General features: G+C 46.8%; 1 protein-coding gene across 3 annotated transcripts in view; it reads right to left on the reverse strand.

Annotated features, from left to right (window-relative positions):
• The window catches only part of LOC141098345 (zinc finger CCHC domain-containing protein 8-like), a 211407-nt gene that overhangs the window by 14519 nt on the left and 171012 nt on the right, over positions 1-25876 (reverse strand). For all 3 annotated transcript variants that reach the window (XM_073586033.1, XM_073586031.1, XM_073586032.1), the window contains one exon: positions 22870-22987. In XM_073586033.1, coding sequence (XP_073442134.1) covers positions 22870-22987 — 118 coding nt within the window. The remainder of the gene's footprint in view (positions 1-22869; positions 22988-25876) is intronic.

Consider the following 25876-nt stretch of genomic DNA (forward strand, 5'->3'; position numbering starts at 1 on the left):
AGATGCGGAAAAGGCCTTCGACATGGTGGACTGGACTTATTTAGAGGAAACGTTGTTGGGATTCGGATTCCCACGCCAGTTAGTTCTAACCATAATGAAATTATACAAAAACTCGAAGGCCCGCATTGACATTATTGGCTCGCTCACAGACACGTTCACCATAGGAAATGGCACACGCCAGGGATGCCCGCTGTCACCACTGCTTTTTGTGTGGACGATGGAGCCTCTCCTACTTGCAATACAACAATGTCCAGAAATAGAAGGGGTAAAAATTGGGAAGCAAAATTACAAGACTGCGGCCTCCGTCGACGATTTACTATAATGACGAAACCACATAGGAGCTTTCCAGTCCTCAAAAGACTATTAGATGAATACGGCAGTGTCTCAAACTTTAAGGTGAATGTGTCTAAATCGGAGGCATTAGACCTAAACGTCCCAGCCCACACCCTTGGCAAACTGAGCAAGGAATATCCGTTCACCTGGCCCAAAAATTATATCAGGTATTTAGGAGTGAAAATAGGTAGAACAGAAAAAGAATTGATAAAGTACAATTATGATCCATTGCTAGAACACGCAGTAACTACAATTGGAGCATGGAGAGATTCGTTCCTATCATGGACAGGGAGAAAAAAAAAAAAAAAAAATTTCTAAAGAGTCTGATATTACCAAAATTCACCTATATGTTTCAAATGCTACCTATCCAGGTACCAGATTCCTATTTGGCTAGAGTTAACTCCCTTTTTTCCCAAATATATGTGGAACAAGATGAAACCACGAATAGCTTTTCACACGCTGACCCTGCCTAGGGCAAGGGGGGGAATGGGTGCCCCTGACATAAGTACTATTATGCCTCGGTGCTAACACGTTCAGTACACTTGATCCGAGGATCACAAGACAAGCAATGGGTGGCAATAGAAAAGGAGCTCTCACCCCAACCCATCAGACAGCTCTTATTGACCTATTCTGGAGGGACCCCCCCTTCCTCCCTCTCCAAATTTACTTACACGCTCTTTGCTAAAAGTGTGGGCAAAAGCATACAACATTCTGATGCCCCCTTCATCACCAATATTAATGCTATCAGACATTTTAGCTCATTCCCTTGTCACATCGACTGAAGAAGCTCTGCCGGGATTGAAAATTACAATAGACCAGCTGCTAACAGACGGAATGCTCCCACCACTTCAAGAACTGTGCAAATTGCCCGGGCTAGCAAATATCAATTTTATACAATATTCCACAATAAAAAAGACATTGGAAAGAATACACCATTACGCAGACCTAACGCACAAACCCACATCCTTCGAGACTCTGCTCCAAATCAAACAAACCCACAAAAATACTATCCGTTATATACTATGAGCTACTTCTTGTGAAACATTGCCTTAAGCGTGCCTATATAGCGAAGTGGGAAAATGACCTAGGCTACACATTTTCACAAGAAGAGGTACAATATATATATATATATATATATATATATATATATATATATATATATATATATATATATATATAATATATATATACACATATACACACACACACACATATATACATATACACACACATACATACAACGACAAAGCAAAGTCCAGCAATAACGTGAGCAATCCAGGATGCTGTTAAAAATTTTTTTCTTTTTATTCATAAATCCATTAAAATGCAATGGTCCAAGCAGAGAAAAGTACATTAGGAATGTCTGATAACCTGACTATAAGATTTAAGGCCCTGTGCACACAGTGCAGACTCCGTGCAGTTCCGCAGCAGATCTGGCCCTGCAGAACCGCAGCAAAAAAGTAGAACTGCACGCGATGTACAGCACCATCCAAGGCCATGCAAAACAAAAGAGGCCGTGCACATGCTGCAGACCCTTCTGCGCAGATCTGGTGCAGAATAAAAGAAGCAGCATATCACCTCTCCCGTGCGGCTCCGCTGCAGCCCACAGTGGTGGAGCGGGTGGAGGGCTGCAGCGGAGCCGCACGGGAGATTCTGCAGGGCCAGATCTGCTGCGGAACTGCACGGAGTCTGCACTGTGTGCACAGGGCCTTAAATCTTATAGTCAGGTTATCAGACATTCCTAATGTACTTTTCTCTAATATGTTGAATTCTTTCCTTATAATCATTATGCATGCTGTATATTGATCAATATGTGGATAGTTTATATGTTTGATCTGCTTTTATAGCACATGTTTTTAAGTCTCACATATGTTTATAATTACCCTGATGGGAGTGGGATGTATATAAGGTTCCATGTTTGGAAAGCAGATTAGATTCTGGACCGTGAAGAAGGCGGGTTCTACCGCTGAAACGCGTAGTCCTATCTGCACTACTTTCCTGCGTTATTGCTGTTTTGAACTGCTTGGACCATTGCATTTTAATGGATTTATGAATAAAAAGAAAAAATTTTTTAACAGCATCCTGGATTGCTCACGTTATTGCTGGACTTTGCTTTGTCGTTGTTCACATTTGTATGGATGGACTCCTACATCCAGATCCGGGCACAACGGAGTTAACCAGGTCAGCTGAGGTTCCAGGTGGTTCACAGGAGTGAGCTGGTCTACATTGTTGGAGAATATATATATATATATATATATATATATATATATATATATATATATATATATATATATATATATATATATATACACACACATATACACACACATACATACATACCCACGGTCCGACTAAATGCATTAAAACCCAAGAAAACTCCTATAAGATAGTGTCCAGATGGTACATCTCGCAAACAATACCAGGCCTCGCGGGTGAATCACCACACGAAATGCTGGAGATGTGGTAATGGAGATGGCGACTACCTCCATTTATGGTGGTCCTGTCCAGTTATAAAACGCTTCTGGGTAGGGATGGGCGAATCTACTCGTTAGGACTCGTTACTCTGCGAGTAGTAGGGGACTCGCAGGAGTCGGTACTCTGCGAGTTTCCAAGCGATTACTCGCACAGTAACGAGTCCAATGCAAATGCTAGCGTTTTCCAAGCGATCTGTAGCATCGCTTGGAGAACTGATTGACAGGTTGGTCACACTCGTCAAACATAGTGTTTGACAAGTGTGACCAACTTTTTACTACCAAGGCTGCCTATGCAGCATCAGTAGTGAAAGACAGAATGCAAAAAAAAATAAAAAAATTGTTATTCTTACCCTCCGACGTCCCGCGCAGCCTTCCCGTCTCTCCACGCATCCGTTCCCAGTAGTCCTTTGCGAAAATGCCCGCGATGACGTCCGTTCTCGCGGGATCGCGATGTCTCGCGGTCATTCGCGATGACGTCGCGCGAATGACCGCGAGACTTTGCGATCCCGCGAGAACGGACGCCATCGCGGGCATTTTCGCAAAGGACTACTGGGAACGGATGCGTGGAGAGGCGGGAAGGCTGCGCGGGACGTCGGAGGGTAAGAATAACAATATTTTTTATTTTTAAATTCTATTTTTTACAGGGATATGGTGCCCAAAGCCCGGAGGACAGTCTCCTCTCCTCTGGACCGTGGGTACCATCCGCAATTGTTCTTCTTACTTTCCGCATGGTGTGCACAGCCACATGCGGGAAGTAAGCGGAACAAAAAAAATGGCAGCACAGGAATCGCTGCAATACTCGCATCCCCATTCATTAACATTGGACTCGCTAGACTCGCAACGAGTAGCGAGTTTCCGAGTCGGACTCGTTAGAGTCTAGCGATTCCGAGTATTTCAGGATTCGCCCATCCCTACTTCTGGGCACTCACTGAAAATGTCATTCAAGAGATAACTGGAAAGACAGTAACCCTAGCGCCTGAAACAACACTATTGAATTTTCCGGAGTGGCCGGGTAACAAGAAATTATCCATATTAGTCCACAACATAATAGCGGCAGCCAAACTTTTAATACCCACTTATTGGAAAACTGAGAATAACCCCACACGCCAGCAATTGCTCTATAAGATAGATCAACTATCACACGGCTGAGTTGGTGACACGTGAATCTCTCTTTAACGCTGTTCCAGGACTCCTGGAAACCTTGGATTCTTTTCAGATCAAACATCCACTCGGATTCTACGCAGGACGCCACACAGTGAAGAGACTCATTCCCCCCCCTTCCATCCCTTCTCACTCTTTATCTGTCCTATTTCTCTTCTCTTACTCTAACTATCTCTTAATTGGTTTGCTGTTGTCCCAGATAGCTATATTGAAAAGGCCAAGTGTTGGATTGACCCTGGGACTTAGTTCGATACTGCCTTATTCTATTTTGAATTCTTCAGTTGTCAAAACACTTTCTTCAATTTGGCTGCATTATGCTAGCCATAAGTAAATGACGTGTACTACAATAGTTTTGACTAGCCAACTAAATGTATGTATATATGTTAAGCGCTGAAACTTGAAAATGTAATACTGTTCTATTACATTTGATGTTATGCTTTAAAAATTTAATAAAAAGAACATTGAAAAGAAAAGAGAAAGAAAGTCCACCGTGACACTGACACTCTGCAGGGTCCTTCAGAGACGATCCCTTGATGAGGGGGTAATCTAGGTAAGGCAAAGATACCATGCCCAGAGAGAGCAGAAAGGGCACTACAGTAGCCCTGACCTTGGTCAACGGTCTGGGTGAGTGGGGAGACAGAAGGGCAAGGCTGTGAAGTGAAAATGTTAGTTTCCGATAGTAAAGAGCAGAAGTTTTGGAGTGTGAAGATATGCGTCCTTGATGTCGCCAGACGCGAGGGATTTTCCTGTGTTCAACGAAGTGATAACAGACCAGAGAGATTTCATCATGAAATGACGCACTTTAGCAAACTAGTTTAACTTTAGATGTAGGATGGGACACATGGCTCCGTCCTTGTTTGTGACCACGAACAGGTTTGATTAAAGCTCCTTGAACATTCCTATGTGAGGAACCGGGACAATGACTACATTGTTGCGGAGAGCTTATAAGGCTTGACGAATGGAACTTCATGTGCCTCTATGCTCAGAACACGCAACTGGAAGAAGCGTGGTGGCGGGGAAAACACATTCTATTTTGTATCTAGGACACCAGATTTCTGATCCATTGGTCTTGAACGACCGCCAGCCAGATCTGAAGATAAACATCTTTTCTGATGAACGAAGAGCAGACGACTCCCTACCTTGTCCTATGTTCTCCGGATACCGGAGTGAGCAGAAAACTTGCGGGGGAGATACCCTTGTGTCCAAACCGGGAGGTTAGTTTCTTCAGGAATGAGCGGGCTTGAACGAAGTTTGTGAATTCCTATCCGCGAGCAGAAGAAAAGGAAGCGGTTGCGGGTGACCAGCTTAAGGTACTGCCACAAAAAACAAGCGAACCTGGCGTAGATTCCTAAAAAGATGACTGTGCGTAAGATGGAGGAATTCACTCTTTCCTCCAGAAGGGTCTGAGATAATTTGGTCTAGCTTTTAATCCCAAACAAGCGCCCACCTTGGAAAGGCAGAGATTTCTCAGGAGAGGATGTGCTTGCTACTCTCGGAGCCATAGGGCTCTCCTTATGGTAAAGGCGTTTGCAGTTGCAAGTGCGGTACAATTAGCTGCCTGTAGGGCAGCCTGCACAACATAATCCCCAGTTTGAGCAATGTGGTAAGCGAGACTGTCCATTTTGGGAGGTAGAGGTCTATGTCTGGACCAGCCTTAGGTAGAGGCTTTGCCCAGGCTTCCATAGGCTTTGTCACTAGGTGGCAGAAACAGAAGGGAAGTGCTGCTCCAGCAGCTTGAGAGACTGACCGAGCAAGATTGTCTGTGGACCAGGGAAGTTTTCAATGGATGAATCATCAGAGGGGAACAGGAGAGTTTTGGAGGCAAGCAGTGATATGGCAGAGCCATTGCAGGGTACATGGTCCACTCCCTTTTTCGTGATCCGGACTAGTACCGGATGCTTCCTATACTTTCAGAACACTACTAACCGAATCAATTAGAGAATGTAGAGACTCCTGGTACACAGCGTGTCCAGGTCTACTGCCACATAAGACTCGTATTCTGAGTAGTGTTAATGCAAACTCCTTGCAAAGCATGCGCTCTAGCGCTAAGCTACATCCCCTGTATCGCCGAGGCACGAGTGTCTCCAGCCTCAAGCTGGTTAGCAGCTTCCACCTGATGAGAGCAGTCACATTCAGCCTAGAATAGCAGTGACACTGTAGTCACACTGCACATGAAGCAAGGTTACGCTCTCACTGAGAAAGACTTGCGAGAGGAACTAGCCTTGGCTAAAGAAGCCATGTGCTGTGCCAGAGACGTGGCCATTTAGAACGGAATAAGTCCACGAGGGTCAGCATTAGCAGGGGATTCCTGTATGCCTGTGGGAGTTGCAGGCTGTTTGGGTTGCCATATGGCGTCTGCGTGATAGCGTGGGCCTTACAGGGGGCACACTGTGTGAAGACTCTGTCAAGCCATTCTTCCTCAAACCACCATCCATTTGATAGGGAGGTGTAGAGGGCCTGCTTGCCTCCTGGCACCAGCCGCTTTCTGACAGTGGTGGTGCAGTGGGCCACGTAGATGCCACAAAGGAGCCTCTGTAGTAATCTCATGTATGTGACCTAATGGGCGCAATATGCTGCTGATTAGCGGTTGCTGCTGAGAAGGGGTTAAGTGCCGTGTACTGGCATCCCCAGTTCCTGTGCCTGTACCCCAGCTGTATGACACAGAAACAAGACGGCGCTTCCCGTGATGAACGAGAAGCGCCAGCAGAGGGGGGCGGGCAGGGGATTACCGAAGTCAGGGCAAGGGGGATTGTGTCTGCAGCGCTGCTCGAGCGAAAGGCGCCAAAGGTGGGGGGAAGCCCCAGCTAGGCAGAGCTTGGTCTATCCCGTACAGGAGCCGGGGGATAAATTTTCAGCTGCGCTGTGTCGCAGCCTGTCAGCGGCAGAAGTACAGAGGCCACAGCAGGGTAGCTGCAATGGCCGCGGCAAAGCGCATGGCAGTAGCACGGTGGCATCGGGGCCGCGTCGGAGTAACGGCAATGGCCACGGTGGCAGTAGCGCAGCTCACCTAGGCCGTGACGGCATCACGATTGGTGGTGCAAAAAACCTCCAGGGGACCAGGACAACTGAAAGGATATCAGAGGAGCCCCTTTTTGTCTCCCGCCTTGCTGAGAGTGGATGCAGAGCCGGGTGCATGAAGCAGAGCCGGGTGCATGAAGCAGAGCCGGGTGCATGAAGCAGAGCCGGGTGCATGAAGCAGAGCCGGGTGCATGAAGCAGAGCCGGGTGCATGAAGCAGAGCCGGGTGCATGAAGCAGAGCCGGGTGCATGAAGCAGAGCCGGGTGCATGAAGCAGAGCCGGGTGCATGAAGCAGAGCCGGGAGATATGTGTATGGTTCTGCTGCATTAGTCCCAGATAGGAATTGTGAGCCACACATTCTTCTCAATCCACCTTCTCTATGAGAGGGGGGTGGAGAGGTCTTGTTAGCCTCCAGTAACCATCCACTTTCAGGCAGTGGTGGTGCAGTGGGGCAGCACGGACGCCGCATAGAGCCTCTACATGTTACCTGAGGTAATTTTCCTGTCAGCATTGGTGAGGCAAGCTCCTGAGGAAATTTTTCTTGTCAGGAGTGGTGAGGCAAGCTGGCATGTACGGCTGAAGAACCTGGCTCCAGAAGGGGGTACTTGGGGGCGACACCCCATGTTCCCGTCTGTCGCTGATATGGGGAGAACGGACCCATTGAAGGGATCCGTCGCCCCTAAGGAGAGCCCAGGCTGGCGTTGAAGTTGCAGTCCGTGTGCCCGCCTGTTGATGGTTTTGGGAGATCGGGACCTTGAAAGGCCCCGTTGCCCCTTCAATCCGTTGAAAAAAAAAAAAAGAAAAAAAAAAGTAAAAGTAAAAAAGTAAAAATTAAAATAACGTTGGGGTCTGAAACCAGACCATAGTGCCTCCTACAGAAACTAAGCAAGAACTGGCTCAGGATAGAGCCAGAAGAGGGTGTATAATGCGGAGTAGTCAACTTCTTTGTGTATTTTCTTAGTGTCCTCCTAGTGGCAGCAGCATAACACCCATGGTCCTGTGTCCCCCAATGAGGTGAAGGAGAAAGTAAACTTTTCCCTCCATTAAAAATGAAAACAAAAAAACCCACATATTTGGCACAGCTGTGTTTATAAAATTTGAAGCTATCAAAATATAAACTAAAATGACAGAATTGCAGTTTTTCAGAAGAAAAAAAAAATGTAATAGTTGATCAAAATGGCTTATCTACCTCTGTTCATAGAAAACAAGTCCTAATACAGCCCCGTATACTGAAGAATTAAAAATGTCACAGCTCTCAGAATATGGCGACTTTTTTTTTTTTTTTTTTAATTTCTTTAAAAATTTCAGATTTACCACTTAAATAAAGCAACAAATTAGGCATGTTTAGTATCTGCAAAATTTTAGAGATGTATAATCATATGGTCATGTCCATCTTAACATGGAATCAACGTTGTAAATAAAACTCCCCAAAAAGAGGGATTTTTGGTACTTAGCGTAAAATCTCTTTCTTGGAGCCTTTAAACTTGCAAGGCCGAAGCCTGGTGACGAACGGCCCAGGAAGCTCCCACAGCCGGGGTAGAGCGAGTCCTCATCCCCAGAGGAGGCCGTTTGTCCTGGTCACGGTATGCCTCCAGAACCACTGAACGAATCCAACGTGCAATGGTGGATTTGGAGGCTGGAAACCCTTTCCGATGACCTTCAGAGACGACAAACAGGGAATCGGACTGACAGAAGAAAGCAGTCCTAGCAAGGTAGACTTGAATTGCCCTGACCAAGTCCAACTTGTGGAAGGATCTCTCCAAGGGATGAGTTGGAGAGGGACACAGAGGGGAGGACGATGTCCTCATTGATGTGAAAGGCAGAGACTACCTTTGGCAGAAAGGCAGGAACCGGTCTGAGGACTATCTTATCCTGGTGCAAAACTAGGAAAGGAGAACGGCAGGACAATGCTGCCAACTCTGAGACCCTCCTAATAGAGATGATGGCAACCAGGAAGGCGACCTTCCACAAGAGGGGAAAAAGCAATATCCTGAATCGGCTCAAAGGGCGCATGCTGGAGGGCGCTCAAAACAAGATTTAGATCCCATGGGTCGACCGGAGACTAGTAAGGAGGCGCTAAATGAGCAACGTCCTGAAGAAAAGTCTTCACCTGGGGAAGAGAAGCCAGATCCCTTTGGAAGAGGATAGCCAGAGCGGACACCTGACCCTTTAAAAGGTACTGAGGGGAAAAGGACAGAGTCGAGACCAGTCTGTAAAACAAACAAGAACGGAGGAAAGAGAAAAAAAAGTCATAGGAAACAGACTGTTGACCTCACACCACCGAAAGAAGGCTTTCCAACATCTGTGATAAATGAGTGATGACGCTGGCTTCCTTGCCTTAATCATTGTCTGGATGACCTTGTGGGAAAAACCTGCGTCCCTCAGGACCACGGCCTCAACGGCCATGCCATTAAATTCAGAGCCCGAGAATTCGGGTGGAAGAGGGGCCCTAGCGATAAAAGGTCTGGACGGTCCGGAAGTTTCCAGGGAACGTACAAGAGCATATTCACTAGCTCCGTATACCAGGCCCTCCGTGGCCAATCTGGAGCTACTAACAGAACGGGGACCCCTTCTGCCTTTATATTTTTCACGATTCTTGGAATCAGGGGAAGAGGTGGGAACAGAAGGCATGCGAAACTGGGACCACATGATCACAAGTGCATTGTAACCGACGGCCATTGGATCCCGAGACCTGGCTACGTACTGGGGAACCTTGTGGTTTGTTTGAGACGCCATGAGGTCGACATCCGGAACGCCCCACCTCAGGCTAATTTGGTGAAAGACGGCAGGGTTGAGAGACCACTCGCCTGACACGAGCCCTTGATGGCTCAGGAAATCGGCTTCCCAGTTGTCCACCCCTGGAATGTGGACGGCCGATATGGTGGGAACATGGCTTTCCACCCAACGCAGAACCTTTGCCACCTCCAGCATGATCTGCTTGCTGCGAGTTCGGCCTTGGTGATTTATGTACGCCACGGCAGTGGCGTTGTCCGACTGGATGCGAACTGGCTTGCCTTCGAGGAGGGACTGCCAGCGGATGAAGGCAAGAAAGATTGCCCTGATCTCCAAGAGACTGATTGGGAGGAGAGTCTCCTGAGCATCCCGGCGGCCCTGCGCTGAGGTGGAGAAAAAACGCTCCCCAACCCAGGAGACTGGCATCAGTGGTGATGACCCGCCACCGAACAGGAAGGAAGGATCTCCCACGTAGGACAGAGTTGGAAAGCATCCACCAGGTTAGGTATTGCCTCACCTTGGGAGACAGAAGCACCGGTCTTGTCTAGGGAAATCGTCGTCTTGTCCCAGGCAGACAAGAGGGCCAGCTGAAGATGGCGGGTGTGAAACTGGGCATACGGCACTGCTTCCATGGAGGCAATCATCTTCCCTAGGATTCTCAAGCAGAGCCAAAGGGGAAGTGGGACCGGGCGCTTTAGGGCTTTGATCCCCTGCCGGAGGGATGAAAATTTCTCCTTTGGAAGGAAGACTAGCTTGGATGGTGTCAAATTCCATGCCCAGGAAAATGAGACGCTGAGTTAGGATCAGGGTCGACTTCTCTTTGTTGATTATCCAGCCGACACGGCGCAGCGTGTCTAGAGTGATCTGGAGACTGATTGCGATATGGACCCTTGACCAGGAAATCGTTGAGATAAGGAATTCTAAAAATCCCCTTTGAACGAAGGATGGCCATGACCGGCGCCATGATCTTCGTGAAGACCCTGGGGGCGGACGCCAGACCGAATGGGAGAGCAGTGAACTGGTAATGGCACTCCTGTATGGCAAACCGGAGGAACCTTTGATGTTGCACACAAACAGGAACGTGCAGATAAGAGGAGAGGGGTGAGGAGGGGAATAGGCAAGGACTGGCCACCGAGAGTCACCCTGAAACACCCCCAACTGGGGGACAGGGGACAAAGTCCTGAAAGCAGGTCCGAGAGTGGGCGATGTGGGTGACACCACACTGCTCTCTCGGTCGCTTAAATATGGGAAAACAGGGTGAGAAATCTACACCCTGCTACCCAACGAGCTGTATGAAAAGGTGAAATGATTAATAAACACACAAAAACCAGGGGCGTGGCCTAGCGCACGATGTGAGAGGACGTGCAGTGGAGCTCTCCTGCCACAATCTCCCTTACTAAGGACACCTGAGGCGCCGACGAACGCTGAAATCGCTCCAAGGAGTGTGTAGAGATCCGGGGAGTAGCAGTGAGTGGAGGACGGTCTGGTTGAGAGGAGTCCTACACGAGGATGACGCGCAGGAGACAGAAGGAGCTGGCAGCGTCGGGAAGCGCTCAGGCCCAAGATGGCGCCGCGGCTGCAGAGGAGGCGGCAATGGCGAGCGCGGCATATCAAAGACTGATGGAGGTGATCGCTCGGCTGGAACGCTTTGCGAGGTCAGAGGTGGCTGCTAATGAGGGGTCAGCGGCTGAAGGTGAGAGACCTGACAACGCAGATCCCTGGGAAACAGCAGGAAGGGGGGGGCCAGCCACAGAGTGGTGGGGAGGAACAGAGATCCCCTGTTGTGGCTGCACGCGCTGGCCAGCTTGAACAGCCAGACACATTAGATATAGCAGAGCCGATGCTCAAAGATATATTTTCTGTGGTAATTTACAACAAGTCTGCCCTTGCGGCTTTGAACAGTCGTGTGGATGATTTAAAGGGAGAGATGGCTGCGATTAATGCTGCAGTGCGCAAAGTTGAACAGAGAATGGTGTGCAGCGTACAGCTGAACTGGAATTTAAAACCGATGATCTGGAGAACCGCTCCCGTAAGGAGCAACCTAAGGATTGTGGGGGTACCAGAAAAAGCGGAAGGAAATAACCCCACTGAGTACATTGAGTCATGGCTGAAAAATACTGTAGGAGGGGATGGTTTCACTAAAATGTTTTCCGTTGAAAGAGCACATCGTGTGCCCACTAGACCCCTGCCCCCAGGATCAGCCCCAAGAGTCATCTTGGCCAAAGTTCTGAACTATCGGGACCGGGATACTCTGCTGCGGAAAGCCAGGTCCTGTGTGGAACTTACCATAGATGGCAATCGCATCTCTATCTACCCAGACTATTCTGCAGCGGTTCAAAAGCTACGGATGACGTTTGGAGAAGTTAAAAGACGACTACGAGACATGGATGTGCGCTATTCAATGATCTACCCAGCTAAGCTTAGAGTTGTAGCTTTGGATCGAGTGCACTTTTTTCAAAATCCAGAGGAGGCGACACTCTGGCTTGACTAACAAAGAATATCAGAGCGGGACAGTCCCGTTGAAGCACACACTGAGTGATGTTGAAACAGTGACTAACTGATTTATTTTGAATTTGATAAGTTAATGGTCATCTCTGAGATGAAGTAATGCCATGTTGGTTTATGTGGGTTGTGTTCGGCGGCGCAACGCTTATTGCAGTTTGATAAATGTGGACGGGAGAGTAGTTGGAGTGCAGAGCTTGTATTGTAAGGCTGTAAAATAGCTTAGTTACTCACCGATAACGGTGTTTCTCGGAACCCATGACAGCACCATGGAGAGAGGGGGTCCGCCCATCAAGGACAGGAACCTACAGACAAAAGAGCGGCACCTCTCCTCCACCCCCAGTTGGTTACAGAGCATCAGAGGGTCTCCCGGTTAGTAAATAACAAAAGTATATACATAACATTATAATTTGTATACTTATAGAGAAGCCTCGTGTCTAAGAAGACACTCTACACACATTAAATCGTGCTCGCCGCACACGTGAAAAGGGGGGGAATTAAGCGGGTGCTGTCATGGGTTCCGAGAAACACTGTTATCGGTGAGTAACTAAGCTATTCTCCCTCACCCATGACAGCACCACGGAGAGAATTTCAGAGATTGGTAGCTTAGGGAGGGACCACTGCCTGAAGGACCCTTCTCCCGAAGGTCAGGTCAGACGCAGAGGCTAGATCTAGGTGATAGTGTCTGAAAAAGGTAGAAGGTGTTGACCAGGTGGCCGCCTTACAGATCTGTTCTATTGATACCTCTAATCTTTCTGCCCATGAGGTCGCCATTGCTCTCGTAGAGTGGGCTTTTAGACCCTCCGGGATGGTATTCCCGCTGCATGAGTATGCCAGGGCAATCGCGTCCCTTATCCATCTTGCCAGGGTACTTTTGGACGCCCCGAGCCCCTTTCGAGGTCCCTGGAAACACACAGAGATCCTTCCTTCCTACATCCCTTGGTGGCCTCTAGGTAGTGCACTAAGAACCTCTTCACATCTAATGTGTGAAATTTCTCCTCTCCTCTATTCGTAGGGTTTGGGCAGAAGGAAGGAAGGACTACCTCCTGTGATCTATGGAAGTGTGTTGCTACCTTGGGCAAATATGCAGGGTCAGGTTTCAATATAATTCTATCCTCCATAATTTTAATCAATGGGGGTATTGCCGATAAGGCTTGAATGTCACTCACTCTGCGAGCAGATGTTAGGGCCACTAGCAGTATCGTTTTTAATGACAGGGTCTTTAGTGGAGCTGACTGGATAGGCTCGAACGGAGGTCCTGTTAGGGCTGACAACACTAAGTTCAGGTCCCAAGATGGTACTTTCTGGGTAGCTATTGGTCTAGACCTGGCTGCGGCCCTCAAACCGTGATACCCAAGGGTCGCTCGCCACCTCCTGATTATAGAGGGCGCCTAGGGCCGCTACCTGTACCCTCAGTGTGTTAGTCGCTAGTCCCTGTTCTAACCCCCTTTGGAGGAATTCCAGGATTTTATCCATTTGTATTCCATCCTGAACCTTTGCCCCCGAACTGGATAGGAATTTTCTCCAGGTTCTACCATAGGCTTTGATTGTAACCGGTTTTCTACTTTTTTGTAACGTGGAAATTAGATTTTCTGAAAATCCTTTCCCCCCTCAGCAGTGACCTTTCAAATTCCATGCTGTTAAATGGAGGTTCACTGCTTGGGGGTGTAGCACAGGACCCTGTGATAGAAGGTCGGGGAGATCCGGTAGAACCCAGGGGTCGGTTACTGACATTATTCTGAGCCATGAAAACCATGTTCTTTTTGGCCAGAAAGGGGCTATAAGTATTAACCGAGCCCCCTCTTCCCTGACTTTCCTTATCACCGCCGGGAGGAGAATGGTCGGTGGGAAGGCATACAGTAGTCCCCGTGTCCATGGGAGCATAAATGCGTCTAGGGTCTGAGGATTCCCCTTGGGATTTAGAGAACAGAATGCTTCCACTTTTTTGTTTTTGTGGTCTGCAAATAAGTCTATGTCTGGGGTTCCCCACATTTCCACAATCTTCTGAAAAACGGACTGATTTAGAGCCCACTCCCCTTGATGTAGTTGGGTACGGCTCAGAAAGTCTGCTGTCTGGTTCTCTACTCCCCGTATGTGTAGCGCCGATAGGGACAGTAAGTTTTCCTCGGCTAACCTGAATATCTCGGAGGATGCCTCCATTAGCGTTCTGGACCTGGTTCCCCCCTGGTGGTTTATATAGGCTACTGTTACTCGGTTGTCCGAGAATATCCGTACATGATGCCCCTTTAATGCTGGCAAAAAGTGACTCAGGGCATAATTTACTGCTAGCAGTTCTTTTTGATTCGAGGAGGCTTTTAGTTCTTGATTTCTCCATCCCCCTTGAGCCACACTGATGCCCATGTGTGCACCCCATCCCACAGGACTGGCGTCGGTGGTAATTACATGTGTGATCTTGGCCTCCCAGGGGATCCCTTTGGACAAGTTGTTTTTGTCCTCCCACCAGGCTAGGGAATGAATAGTTTTTGAAACTAGCGTAATATGATGTTCCAAGTGGTCTCCTAAAGTCCGCTGGTTGGTCAGGATATCCCACTGCAGATCCCTCATGTGTATTTGTGCCCACTGGACCGCCGGCAAGCATGCAGAGAGGGACCCTAACAGGGACATTGCTCGTCTTAGTGTCATAGAAGGGTTTTGTCTCGCTTTTTGTACCATATGAATAATTCCCTTTTGTGATCTGGCAAGTAACACACTTGGATGTTTGAATCCAGTGTCAGGCCTAGGAACTCCTGGACTCTCCTTGGTTCCAGCCTTGACTTTTTCAGGTTCAGAAGCCACCCGAGGTTTTTTAGAGTGCTCATCACTCTGTCCCTCTGTTCTGTGCATTTCTGGCCTGAGTTGCTCGCTATTAAAAAGTCATCCAAATAAGGCACTATCAGAACATCCTGTTCTCTTATGTGAGCCATCATCTCTGCCACCAATTTCGTAAAGATCCGTGGAGCCACTGAGATCCCAAATGGCAGGGCCTTGTATTGGAATTCTCTTATTTCTCCTATCGAGACTGCTAGCCTGAGGTATTGCCTGGATTCTTTGTGAATGGGGACATGGTAGTAGGCATCGCTGAGGTCTAAGACCACCATAAAGCATTGCGGAAAGAGAATTTTGATGGTCGATTTGATCGATTCCATCTTGAATTTTTCGTTCTTGATATAGCAATTCAGTCTTTTTAAATTTATGATGGTGCGGAAGGTGCCGTCTGGTTTGGTTACCAGGAAGAGAGGCGAGTAGAACCCCCTGCCTCTCTCCTGTGGGTGAACCTCCTGTAGGACTTTTTTGTCCAACATACCCAGGACCTCCTTTTCGAGGGCGTCCTGTTTGTTTTTTGACGACCTTATCGGGGTAACTATATATTTTTGCGGCGGGAGAGAATAAAAGTTTATCCTTAATCCTGATCTTACAAGATTTATCAGCCAGGGATTGTTGGATATTTTCTCCCAGGCTGGGAGGAAAAAACTTAGTCTCCCTCCCACCCTGGGCCCACAGTCACTTGGCGGGTTTTTTATCCCGGGACGAGTTACCGAAGATGAACCCCCTGTCTCTTCTTCTGTCTTCCCATTTTTGGTCTCTCGGGGGTCTCCTCTGAAAGAACTTTCTGTTCCAAAAGGACCGTTTAAAGCCTGTGACGCTCAATGGTCCTAGGTTTGGGAAGCCTTTCTTTTTGTCGCCTGCCTTTTCGAGGATGTCATCCAAGGTTTCCCCGAAGAGGAATTTTCCTTCGCAGGGAATGGCACATAACCTCATTTTTGTCTGGAGATCTCCAGGCCAACATTTTAACCATAAAGCTCTTCTAGCCGCATTCGACAAGGCTGCCGTTTTGGATGACAACCTTATCGAATCAGCCGAAGAGTCGGCCAGGAAGGCTGCCGCCCCTCTTATCATTGGCATGGATTCCAGGATTTTATCTCTGGGAACCCCTTCCCTTATCTGTCTCTCCAATTGGTCTATCCATACCATAAGAGCTCTGGAGGTACAGGTTGCCGCTACCGCCGGCCTGATGTTTCCCCCTGCTGATTCCCAGGTGCCCTTAAGTAGGGTATCCGCTTTTTTATCTAAAGGGTCTTTCAGGGTACCCATATCTTCAAAGGGGAGTGCAAACCTTCTCGAAGCTTTGGCTACCGCCACGTCTAGTTTGGGGGCCTTATCCCACGATGTGGATGCCTCATCAAATGGGTACTTTCTTTTGATGGAAGGAACCGTAGAGTTTTTCCTATCCGGTTTTTCCCATTCTTTATCTATGAGGGCTTGGACGTTCTTATTTAACGGAAATACCCTCCGTTTCTTTTGACCCAGTCCTCCGAACATAATGTCCTGGACTGATCTATCAGTCCGGGGGTCTTCCACCCCCATAGTGGATCTTACCGCCTTTACTAAGGCATCCACTTCGTCCAGGGGGAAACAATGACGACCTTCCGTCTCCTCTTCGGAGGATGACGAGTCGGTATTCAGAGTATGGGAGGTGACTTCCCCTGACGATGAGCTCTCTGATTGGGACTCTATTACCACGTCCCCCTTCCTTCCTTTTCCCGTTTTTTGGATGAAAGGGCACTCTGAATTTCTGCGCGGATTACCGCCCTTAGGTCTGCGGCATAATCCGGGGTTTCACCGTCGAGGATCTCCTGTATACAGGAGTCACACAATTTTTTCTCCCAGGGCGTTGGTAATGGTTTCCTACAGGTGGGGCATTCCCTGTTCTTGGTTTTTTCTTTCTTCTTTCCCTGATAAGGGAAAGAAGCCTATTACAATGGGGAACATTCACGAAGATCCACTTACCCCCCATGCGCAGTGGCAGGTACCGGTTCTGGAAGTGGATCCAAATCCCTCACTGGGCGATCCACGGCAGGTGACTTGCTCCTCGCAGTTGAATGCTGCGTGGAGTGGCTACTGGACCGGCTCCCCCGTCCGTCTTTATCCTTTTGGCGGTGCTGGTGATGCTGCCTATGTTGCTGCTGCTGCTTAGGCTGCTGTAGCTCCTCATGCTGGTCGCTATCCATCTCTCCTGAACGCTTCCAGCCCTGAGGCCGCCTCAGCGTTCAAAATTTGAATAAGCCGCTCTGGCGTCACCTGTTCCCGGCCTGCACCGCTGCCTCCCCCGGGGCGTGCGCACTGCGCATGTGCCCACCGCGGGGACCCGGAAGTTCCTCCTTCTGCTTCCGGGGCAGCGCCATCTTGGTACACCTCTGTACCCGGCGCTGCCCCTATACCGGCGTCCCCCGGCCCCTACTCCTCCCGGAGCGGCAGCCCGGTCCTCCCCGCCCGCTCACCCTGGACAGCCCCTCAGCTGCAGCGGTGGCGGCTTCGGCAACCGACCCCGCCGCGACAGGGGCCTCCCCGCTGTCTGACCGCGGACGGGACGGTCCCGGATCTTCACCTTCCGGTAAGCGCTGCGCTCCTGCTGCCGTGGTTCACCCGTCAAGGACAGGAACCCAACTGGGGGCGGAGGAGAGGTGCCGCTCTTTTGTCTGTAGGTTCCTGTCCTTGATGGGCGGACCCCCTCTCTCCGTGGTGCTGTCATGGGTGAGGGAGAAACGCCCTTCTTGATCTCAAATAGAGAGGGAGAGAGAAATCTTTTCAGCTTAAATGTTGTGGGAGACAACTAATTTTTCGGGAGGGGGATGGGGGGGGAAGGTTGAGAGTTATTTCAGTTGGAAGGTTGAGACAGGGGGTAGAGGCGGGAAGGGGGGGGTGGGGGGAGGACGGAGATTTCAGGTATAACGTGTCAAAAGTTTGGTATTGCAACATATCATGGGGGGGTAGAATTAAAATTCTAAGCTGGAACGTTAGGTGTCTCGCTAACGTCTCAAAACGGGCCGCAATTTTACAATATCTGCTGAAGCTGAGGCCCTCAGTGATTTGCCTCCAAGAAACACATCTGGTAAAAGACAAAGTAGCTATGTTACAAAAAAGGTGGGTGAGGAAGGCTTATCACTCAACGTACTCAGCCTATGCTAGGGGAGTGTCAGTGTTGATCCACACTTCTACTCCATATGAAGTGGAGGCTATAATAGACAAGGATGGGCAATACGTGTTTATTGTATGTAGAATATTGAATAGATTATTATGTATTGTGTCTTTGTATATCCCTCCACCATTTTCTGGAAAAAAGATACAGGAAATTCTGGACTTATCCGGGAAAAGGACTGAGGTCCCGTTGCTTGTAATAGGTGATGTGAATAATATTGCAAATGATCATTGGGATAAGGGTAAACATGCGGGGAGCAGAGAGGGAGGGAATGTGACACCTTTTGGAAACTACATGAGGGAAATTGGTTGGATAGACTTGTGGAGAGTTCGGAATATGGAGAACTACACTTACTCATGCTACTCGGCGACGTATGAATCCCTGTCTCACATTGATGTGGCTTTGGGAAATGAGGGGATGGATAACTTGGTACAGGAAGTGGAATATTTGCCCAGAGTCCTATCGGATCATTGTCCAGTGGTGATATCTCTACAATTGGGAGAACGGGGGAGGTTGACAGGTATGGGATGGAAAATTCATCCCTTTTGGTTACGGTTGCTGGATATGGGAAAGATAGGAGAGGAGCTGGGAGAATTCTTTAGGATAAACAAAGGTAGTGCAGAGGGTCATGTAGTCTGGGATACTATGAAGGCGTTTTTGAGAGGGATTTTATTCAGAGAAGTGTCTCGATATAAGACTAGGCCTCAAAATCTAGACAAAGCAGTGATGGAGGAATTAAGGTCGGCTGAGGAAGCACTGGGTGCGCAGTGTACTAAAGCTACGCAGACCCGCATGAGAGTGGCCCAGTCGGAAGTTAATAAACTTCACATCCGTAAGGCAGAGAGACGGCGGGCATTTCAGAACGAGGCATTCTATGCGGAGGGTGAAAAAGTGGGGCACTTGCTCTCAGTGATAGCTTCGGCACAACGGGAATCCTCACATGTATATGCAATTAAAACTAAGGAAGGTAATGTGGTTACACACGGGGATCAAATTTTGGATGTATTTAAACAATTTTATAGTGAGCTATACTCCTCAAAGATACATAAAGGTCAAGAGGAGATGGACAGGTATCTGAGGGCGATTAAGCTTCCTAGATTAGGGGAGGAAGACAGAGAATGGATGGATAGGCCGCTTGCAGCGGAGGAGTTGAGGATGGCACTGGCGGAAATGGCGGGAAATAAGGCCCCGGGGGCGGATGGCATTCCGGCAGAGGTGTATAAAATTTTTAATGAAGTAGTAATAACTAAATTGGAGAAGGTATTTAATGAGTCGTTGGAGAGGGGAATGTTACCTACATCTATAAGAGAGGCCATTGTGGTGGTCATTCCTAAAGCTGATAAGGACCCATTGAATCCGGAGTCCTACAGACCAATTTCACTCCTTACGGCAGATGTAAAGATTCTGGCGAAGGCCTTGGCCAACAGACTGACCCACGTGATTGATAAAGTAATCCACCCAGATCAATCGGGATTTATGCCCAATAAATCTACAGCAATCAATTTAAGGAGGCTATATTTAAATATGCAAATTCCAGCCGAAAATGCTGGAAAGAGTAGTAGTGTCTTTGGATGCCCATAAGGCATTTGATTGTGGTCGGTTTTGATGGCCCTTGGGTTCGGGCCCAAGTTTATATCGTGGGTGGGGTTGCTATACTCCTCTCCAACGGCAAAAATTAGAGTGAATAATGAATTATCTGATAGTTTCTCATTACATAGGGGTACGAGGCAGGGATGCCCGTTGTCTCCGTTGCTGTTTGCCCTCGCCATGGAGCCTCTGGCCACTAAAATAAGGGATGCACAAGTGATAAAAGGATTTGTTTATGGAGTGAAGGAGGAGAGGCTGTCCTTGTATGCCAACGATATTTTGTTATTTTTGGAGGACTCAGGGGAGAATTTGGATAACGCGGTGGCATTAATTGAGAAATTCGGGGAATTTTCCGGACTCAAAATCAATTGGGACAAATCGTGCATAATGCCCATTGATGAGGTAGATAGGGATATGGGGGAGGTGGAAAGGTCAGCAAAATTGAAGGTGGTTTCGGGATTTAAATATTTGGGGATACAAATCGCCCTTCCGTTGACTAGGATTGAAGAACTTAATCTAAGCCCTTTGCTACAAAAAAAATTAGTTCCAAAATATCAGCATGGAATAAATTACATCTTTCGGTAATTGGAAGGGTGAACCTTTTAAAAATGATTGTGATGCCACAGCTTTTATATGTACTGCATAATTCTCCAATTTGGATCTCGCAGAGTAGGTTCCACAAAATTAAATCGCTGTTTGGCGAACTAATATGGGGGGGGGGGGGGGGGGAAGCCCACAGTTTAAACAAGAAACTTTGCAGAGGCCAAAGGAGGAGGGAGGTTTGGCGCTTCCCAACCCCTGGGTCTATTTTTTATCAGCACAATGCCAGCATATTGGAGGATGGGGGGTGGAGACGGGACAGGGACAATCGCCTAGTAGTTTGAGATATTTGTTTGGAAAATGGCCTCTGGGAGAGAGTTTGGAAGGGGGGGCAGTTTTTAAAATTAGGCTCTCGGTTTCCTACTGTTCTCCTAATTCATAAGGTTTGGGAAAAAGTTAAACAGATAAGGGGTGTCACGGGCTTTACCAAATACTCTCCTGTATGGGATAATATAAATTTGCAAGAATTCGAGCAAATGGAAGGATTTGGACCCTGGAGAGAGGCAGGAATCAGAAGGATGGCACAGCTAATGGGTCAGGGGAGACTTAAGTCATTTGTGGAGCTGCAAACAGAATTCCAGTTTCCGCATTCAAATTTGTTTCATTATAAAAGAATTCAGCATGCGTATCGGTCGCAATGTCGGAGAAAACTTATTGAGATCCAGTTTGATATCACGCTGGCCTCCATTTTGGAGAACAGCATGACAAGGGGGGCAATCTCAGAAGTGTATAGAGATTTATTATTCACTTTTCTAGTCAAACATCCCATCAAGTCTAGAGTGAAATGGGAAGCTGAATTGGGAGAGATAAATGACGATAGATGGGAATCTATTTTAGAATATGTGCCTAAGATCTCTATGAGCGAACCTGGGAGGATATCTCAGCTATACGTAATTCATAGAGCTTACAGAACTCCCGATAGACTGTTCAAGATGGGTTTGAGGTCCGATTCAGAGTGTCCACGATGCTCGCAGGAACGGGCAGACATGCTGCACATGCTGTGGCATTGCCCTAGATTGTCTACGTACTGGACAGTTGTATTGAGTCGGATTGAATTGATATATAGGTGTGCAATCCCCAGAGACCCTTTGGTCTGTATATTAGGTTATGTGGAAGAATTAGTAGCGGTATCCATGGTCAAACTGGCGATTGCTAGACTGTTGTTCATAGAAAGGAAGTTGATCGCTCGGTTCTGGATCAGAGAAGAGCCTCCGACTAGACGAGACTTTCTTAAGCAGGTGGAGCATATAATTTCATTGGAAAAAAGTATTTATACTAAGAGAAATAAACTCGATGTATTTCATAAGATATGGCAGCCATGGGTAGAATGGAGTTAGATTTGTGGGGAGGATGTATTATGATATAGATGATGTTCATAATAAACAATTATACATGGACGTGGGAACGAGTACCGGAATAGAAATGAGGAAGACACTGAAGGGGTCTCGGAGGGGGGGGGGGGGGGAGAAGGGGGTTGTTTATAAAAATATATGATTATATGTGAACAACTGCTTGATGTCATATGTTATAATTGTTATCATGTAATAAAAATGTATCTGATTAAAAAAAAAAAAAAAAAAAAAATGTATAGGAAAAGACACTGCGGATCTGGTGTTAGAGCCAGGTCCGCCTCCTACAGATACTAAGCAAAAACTGAGGTAATTTGGGCCTGTCGGTAGGTGTATACTGCCAGGGAGGAGCTAACTTTCTTATTTGCATAGTGTCAGCCTCCTAGCGACAGCAGAATACACCCATGGTAACCTGTGTCCCCCAATGAAGCGACAAAGAAACAAATTGCAATTTTCTATTTCGCCACAAATTGAATTTTTCCTCCACTTTCCTGCACACTATGTGGTAAAATTAATGGTGTCATTCTAACGCACAACTTTTCCCGCAAAAAACAAGCACTCAAACGGCTATACTCGGCAGAAGATAGTTACGGCTTTTGTTCTAAGGGGAGGAAAAAAAAATAAATAAGGTTTCACTACTTTTGCACAGTAAAGACATGCTACAAAAAAACAAAAAAAGCCATACATTTTTTTTATTTCTTGGCTAAGGTGAATTTATGATGACTTTTTGGCGGACAAGGTGTGGTTCTTATCGGATTTTAAGGCTCTGTAAAATTGTTGATTTTTAATGTGTTAAATTGTTGTTCCACTATTATTAATGAGGCCCTTTCCTTAGGGCAAACCATCAATATCAGAATGGTGAGGGTCTGACATCTCCACCAATCAGCTGTTCTCTGTTTCAATGAAAAAGGTGTTTGGTGTGGGTGCCGGCCTCATTAATCTGATATGGACACCATATCCTAAGAATAGGTCATCGATATTATGCTAAAGGGTGGCTCCACTACTTTTATAAAAGTGTATATAGGAAAGCAGCAATTTCACATATAGTTTTTCTTTTTTAGGTTTACATATATGGCAGAAACCGAAATCCCTGATGTTCTCTTTCCTGTGAATGATTAAACAGGTTTCCCCATACCTGATGCAATATCCATATCCACTGATGACTGCCCTTGGCTATTTCCAGACGTCTTTTGTCTTTTTGTGTCAGAGCTTGATTGAGATGATGTTCTTTTCTGGGCTGCATTATATTGTGGCTGTGAAAAAAAAAAGATATTTTATTTAATATGGCTATTTTGATAACAATTGTAGTCTGAAAGTGCACAAAATAGTCACATCTTGATATACGAAATCCCGAGAACATGATCAGGGACGTTTTTATGGCCCCTGATAACATACGTGATCGCCTTCATTCAATGAATAACTGACCACGGAAAAATAATATGTGATCTCTTAAATAAAGTAGATCCTCTCTCCTCTATGATCCAACATGTCAGAGGAGAGAGAAATAGGGTTCCCGATCCTGCCAACATGTCAGAAGAGACAGAAATAAAGTCCCCGATCCCCCCGGGTACCTTAGTACCTGATCCATGATCCCTCCCCTCCACGGCCCCCCTCCTTCTGATGTAAGAAAATGGCGGTTGCTGGCTTTTGATTACTGTGATAGGGTCTATCACAGTGATCAAGAGCCAGCAATATTTGTAAGCATGGCTGCACTTGGGCTGTGCCATTTTTTTCTCTTCTAGTAGTTGTTCTGGGAGAGAAGATAAACTACATCCAAGCGCTGCCCTGTCAGAAGAAAAATTCACAAAAATCCAATTTCTACCTCAGTGTCTATCCTCTAAACCTCATTGATCACCGCCCCCCCTTCTGTTATCCCCTTGTCTGGTTATATATTTTTTCCTCCATTTTTTACACACTAGCGTTAGATTAGCTTTAGGGCTAGTATTGTTAGATTAGGGTTTTAGTTTTTTGTTAGGTAGGCATATAAAATAACAATGGTCTGCAAAACATTTAGCGCCGAGCAAGCCAACAGTCTATTTTACTCTGGCAGTGAAACAGAATCTGCCTTTGAAGCAGAACAGTTTTCAGTCAGTAATGACAACTCTTCCTCCACGGGATCCCACAGCCCGATGGTAGCGGAGTCCGTCGTCACTGCTGAAGCGTCAGAGGCAGGACCGAGTACTTCAGTCCCCCCACCACTGTGGTATCAACAGTTACTTTTCCCCACAAATTACCCCTTTTTTAGCAGCCCCTGGAATAAAAGTTCAAGTAGCCAATTTTACCCCCCTTTGATTTTTGCCAAATGTTCATTACCCCACAAGTCCTACAATTGATTGCCCACCAAATCAATTTTTATGCTGTCAATATATTTCATAAAAAAAAAAAAATCACAATCCTTTCATTCCGGTTCCTGGATCCCAAGAATGTCCCCGAAATAAAAAAAAAAATAAAAATGTAAGCATTACCCTGAACATAGATTTGCTTAAAAAAAACAACCCACAATCTGTTCATACTGGGCAACTAAATCTGTCCACAGCACCACTATTTGCAGCGGTCATGTCCCAAGGCCATTATGAAGCCCTACCGAGATTCCTACATTATAGTGACAATGTCCAAGCCCTCCCAAGAACTGACCCAAACTACGATCGGCTCAAATTGAGACCTCCAACTTCCCTGTTGAAAGATTTCTAAATTCCTATACGCCGGAGCAAGACGAGGCAGCCGACGAGTCCTTGAGGAGTCACAGGGTCAGTCTTGTTGTTTCGCCAAATCATCATCTCCAAGAGAGCAAAATATGGCATTAAGCTCTACCAAATGTGCAAGAGCACAACAGGCTACACATCCGCCTTTATAATTTATGAAGGTAGGAACCACCAAATTAGCCCTCCAAACTGACCCCAAACAATTGGCATCCCAGGTAAAGTTGTCTGTGAGCTAATGATGCCCTTACTCCATCAAGGGTACCACGTGTACATAGATAACTACTACACGAGTATTCCCCTATACAAATCCCTCCACGCAGCAAATACAGGGGCCTGTGGGACAGTACCGTAAAACAGAGTGGGATTTCCATCACAGTTGGTGTACGGATGTTTGGAGAAGGGAGCATCATACTAGCAAGTGACCAACTTCTTGCCGTGAAGTGGAATGACAAGATGTCTACATGTTAACCACGCTACACGCGGACACCATTGTGACAGTCAGAGACAGGGGCACCACCAGAGACGAAAAAAAACAGTCTGCATCACAGACTATAATAAATACATAGAAAGCGTTGACTTGTCAGACAAGGTGCTTTAACCGTATCTGGTGATGCGGAAGACCAGGGAATGGTACAAAAAGGTAGCAATCTACCAAGTTCAGATTGCTACTTATAATAGCCTTGCGCTCTATAAAAGGTCACAAGGAGCACCGCCATTCAGTGCCATGAGAAAATTGTCAAGTGTCTATGTGACTAAATGCAAGCACAGGAGGCAGTCTTCGAGTCAGATGAAGTCCAGAGATTATCAAAGCGACATTTTATTCGTCCTGTCCCTCCCACCGAAAAGCGTCCCAAAAAAACAAAAAAAAACGCTGGGTTTGTAGGAAGCACCGTAGAAGAAGTGATGAAGCACCATAGAAGTAATGATTCCCGATATTATTGCCCCATGTGCCCATTCCAACCAGGCCTTTGTGTCACCCAGTTTTGAAATCTACCACACAACTTCCCATTATTAGACATGAATAAGACCAAAAATTGTGTTTTTTTTTTTTCAAATAATTAAATATTTTCAGTTTAGAGGGCCCCAGTAGAAAGGAATTTTTATCGGACAAATACCAAAAATTATTTTTATCAATGAAACACATTTTACCCCATTTCATTATTAATTCCAGGACTTGCTCAAACTATTCAGACAAATTCTCGTCCACATGCCCACATCTCTATACTCCAGAATGTGGACCCCACTTATGTTCTTTGTGGACCCCACAAATGTTCTTGAGAAGTCAGGTCACTGACAATTCTAGGACTTTATTACTCAAACATTTTTGACCATTTATCTTAGTTTAACTGTTTTTACGACTATGGCTTCCTACACAAAACTTGTTTTCATTTACTGTATTTTTTGGACTAAAAGATGCATTTTTCCTCTAAAAATATGGAG

Source organism: Dendrobates tinctorius, unplaced genomic scaffold (assembly GCF_039654945.1).
Source record: "Dendrobates tinctorius isolate UK_male_01 unplaced genomic scaffold, ASM3965494v1 ptg000090l, whole genome shotgun sequence".
NCBI lineage: Eukaryota > Metazoa > Chordata > Amphibia > Anura > Dendrobatidae > Dendrobates > Dendrobates tinctorius.